The sequence below is a fragment of the Solanum verrucosum genome, unplaced genomic scaffold (genome assembly GCF_900185275.1).
Source record: "Solanum verrucosum unplaced genomic scaffold, falcon-dt-bn FXZP01000295.1, whole genome shotgun sequence".
NCBI classification, from domain to species: domain Eukaryota; kingdom Viridiplantae; phylum Streptophyta; class Magnoliopsida; order Solanales; family Solanaceae; genus Solanum; species Solanum verrucosum.
In genome coordinates, this window is record NW_026019924.1 from 569776 (window position 1) to 572029 (window position 2254).

A 2254-nucleotide genomic window follows, 5' to 3' on the forward strand; every position below is an offset into this window, starting at 1 on the left:
CAATAGAAATCACTCTCAAAATCACCAAAAGAAATCAAGTTCATTCTCTTCCAAGGATATTTCTCCCTCTAGATGCTTAAAGAAGAAGATTCAACCTAAGGTCTCCAAGTCAAGTCTCAATTCCTCCATTGAATATTAGAAATTGGCTTTGAGGTATGATAGTTTTCATCCATGGATTCGCCACTGTCGAACACCATTAAGGCATTCACCTCACCTTCTATAGCATCCTCCTCCTCCTCATCGTCCATTGCCCCATCAGCAACAACCTCGTCATTATCTAGAGGCTCCAAAAAGGCACGACCAGTCTTACACAAAAATGCTGCACTCTCAGACAAAGGATATCGTTCTGCCATTATTTCCATCTCAGCATCAGTAATCGGACGTCCACCGATCCGCAATTGCAAATCAGCCATCCCAAACATCCTAGCCATGAGAATATTGTCACAGACTTGCCTCTCCTGAACAGACAGAACCGGTCCATGGGATGTGTCAAGTGCCTTAGTCATCGTCACATCAACAAGCTTACCCGTCAGATCCTAGTGAAAATCAATGGTTAGATCACTAGACTCCTCCTCTATACCCTGAGCCCTCAAATAACGTACACTTGTGTGTAATCAAACCCGAATTTCGTAAACTATGTGGGTAATGCGCAAAGGGGTGGAGTGCAACAAAATTATGGTAACACTTACAACCCTAATTGGAAGAACCATCCTAACTTCTCATGGGGTGGTAACCAAAACCAAAATCAAGCGCAAGGGGTTAACCAATACCGTTCTCAAGGGGCTGGGCAACAATACTTCAATTCTAACCAAGGCCCAAATCATAGTGCACCAAAAGGGAGAGATGACTAATGAAGAGCTACTCCAAAAGCTCATGACTGAAATGGGGACCAAACTAAATGCTAGAATAGATAAGCAGGATGAAACCATTAGAAACATCCAAATGTCCCAAATGAGTTTAGAGGAACAAGTTGCGCAAGTGGCTAATTCTTTGAACTTGCGCCCCCAAGGTGGGCTTCCCGGTGATACTGAGCCCAACACAAAGCAATTGCATGCGGTAAGTACTAGAAGTGGGTTACAATTAGAGGAAATAGCTCCAAAGAAGAGAGATACTGAGGTAAGTAACAAAGAAAAGAAGGTGGAAGAGGTAGTAAAAAGCTCCAATGTTAAGGTACCTCTTCCTCAAAAGAAATTACCACCTCCATTTCCACAAAGGCTAAAAAAGAAGAATGAAGATGAATGCTTTGGTAAGTTTCTCTCTCTCCTTAAACAAGTTCACATTAATCTACCTTTGGTTGACATTTTGCATGGTATCCCCAAGTATGCTAAGTATGTGAAGGACATTGTGGCTAGCAATAGGAGGCTCACAAAGTATGAAACTGTAGCACTTACTAAGGAGTGCAACTCAAGGATCCAAAACAGGCTGCCCAAAAAGTTAAAAGATCCGGGTAGTTTTACTGTGCAAATTACAATTGGGCAAAGTGTTCATGCCCGGGAGTTGTGTGATTTGGGGGAAAGTATAAATTTGATACCCTTATCTTTGTATCTAAAGCTTAGGTTGGGTAGTCCAAAACGAACCACTGTTATTCTCCAGCTTGCTGATAAATACATTGCTAGGCCAGAGGGGGTGGTAGAAGATGTGTTAGTGCAAGTAGGTTCATTGATTTTTTGGGTAGATTTTGTGGTCTTAGACTTTGAACCCGATCCTGAAGTTCCATTCATTTTGGGACATCCTTTCTTGGCCACGGGTAAGGTATTGATTGATGTAACAGCTAGTCAACTAACTATGAGGGCACATGATAAGGTTGAGGTATTTGATGTTTACCGCGCTATAAAATTGCCTTTTATTTATGAAGAGTTGTCTACTATTACTGTGGTTGATCTCATAGTAGACTCACAAGTAGTTGTGCCCGAAGATCCTTTAGAAATAGTGTTAGTGGGTCATGAGATAGAAGGAGATACTGAAGCTCAAGAGATTGAATCATGCTGAAATCTAGCACTAGTCGACACTCGTAGGACTCAAGTGGAGTCACTAGATCACGAGTTGGGGCTCCCACCAAAGCCATCAATAATAGAAAACCCTAAGTTGGAACTAAAAACTCTGCTGACTTACCTAAGGTATGCTTATTTTGGTACTAATGAAACTTTGCCTGTTATACTCTCTGCAGAATTGTCTGATTTACAGGTTATGCGGCATTGAGGATCTTAAAGCGAAGGAGGAAAGTAATTGGATGGCAGATGGTTGATATTCATGG

The 2254-nt window shown here is 41.7% G+C and overlaps 1 protein-coding gene across 1 annotated transcript; it reads left to right on the top strand.

Moving 5' to 3' along the window:
* The first annotated feature begins 843 nt into the window (after nucleotides 1-843).
* On the top strand, nucleotides 844-1989 carry LOC125827251 (uncharacterized). The gene is made up of 2 exons (XM_049506589.1): nucleotides 844-1116; nucleotides 1321-1989. Exons 1-2 carry the CDS (start codon nucleotides 844-846, stop codon nucleotides 1987-1989), a joined length of 942 nt encoding a protein of 313 aa, XP_049362546.1.
* Nucleotides 1990-2254: the final 265 nt, after the last annotated feature.

Excerpts from the sequence above, each read along its gene's own strand:
- LOC125827251 (XM_049506589.1), top strand. The coding sequence starts at position 844 with ATGACTAATGAAGAGCTACTCCAAAAGCTCATGACTGAAATGGGGACC. Across the intron at positions 1,117-1,320 it reads CAAAGAAGAGAGATACTGAG|TATGCTAAGTATGTGAAGGA; the intron begins GTAAGTAACAAA and ends GGTATCCCCAAG.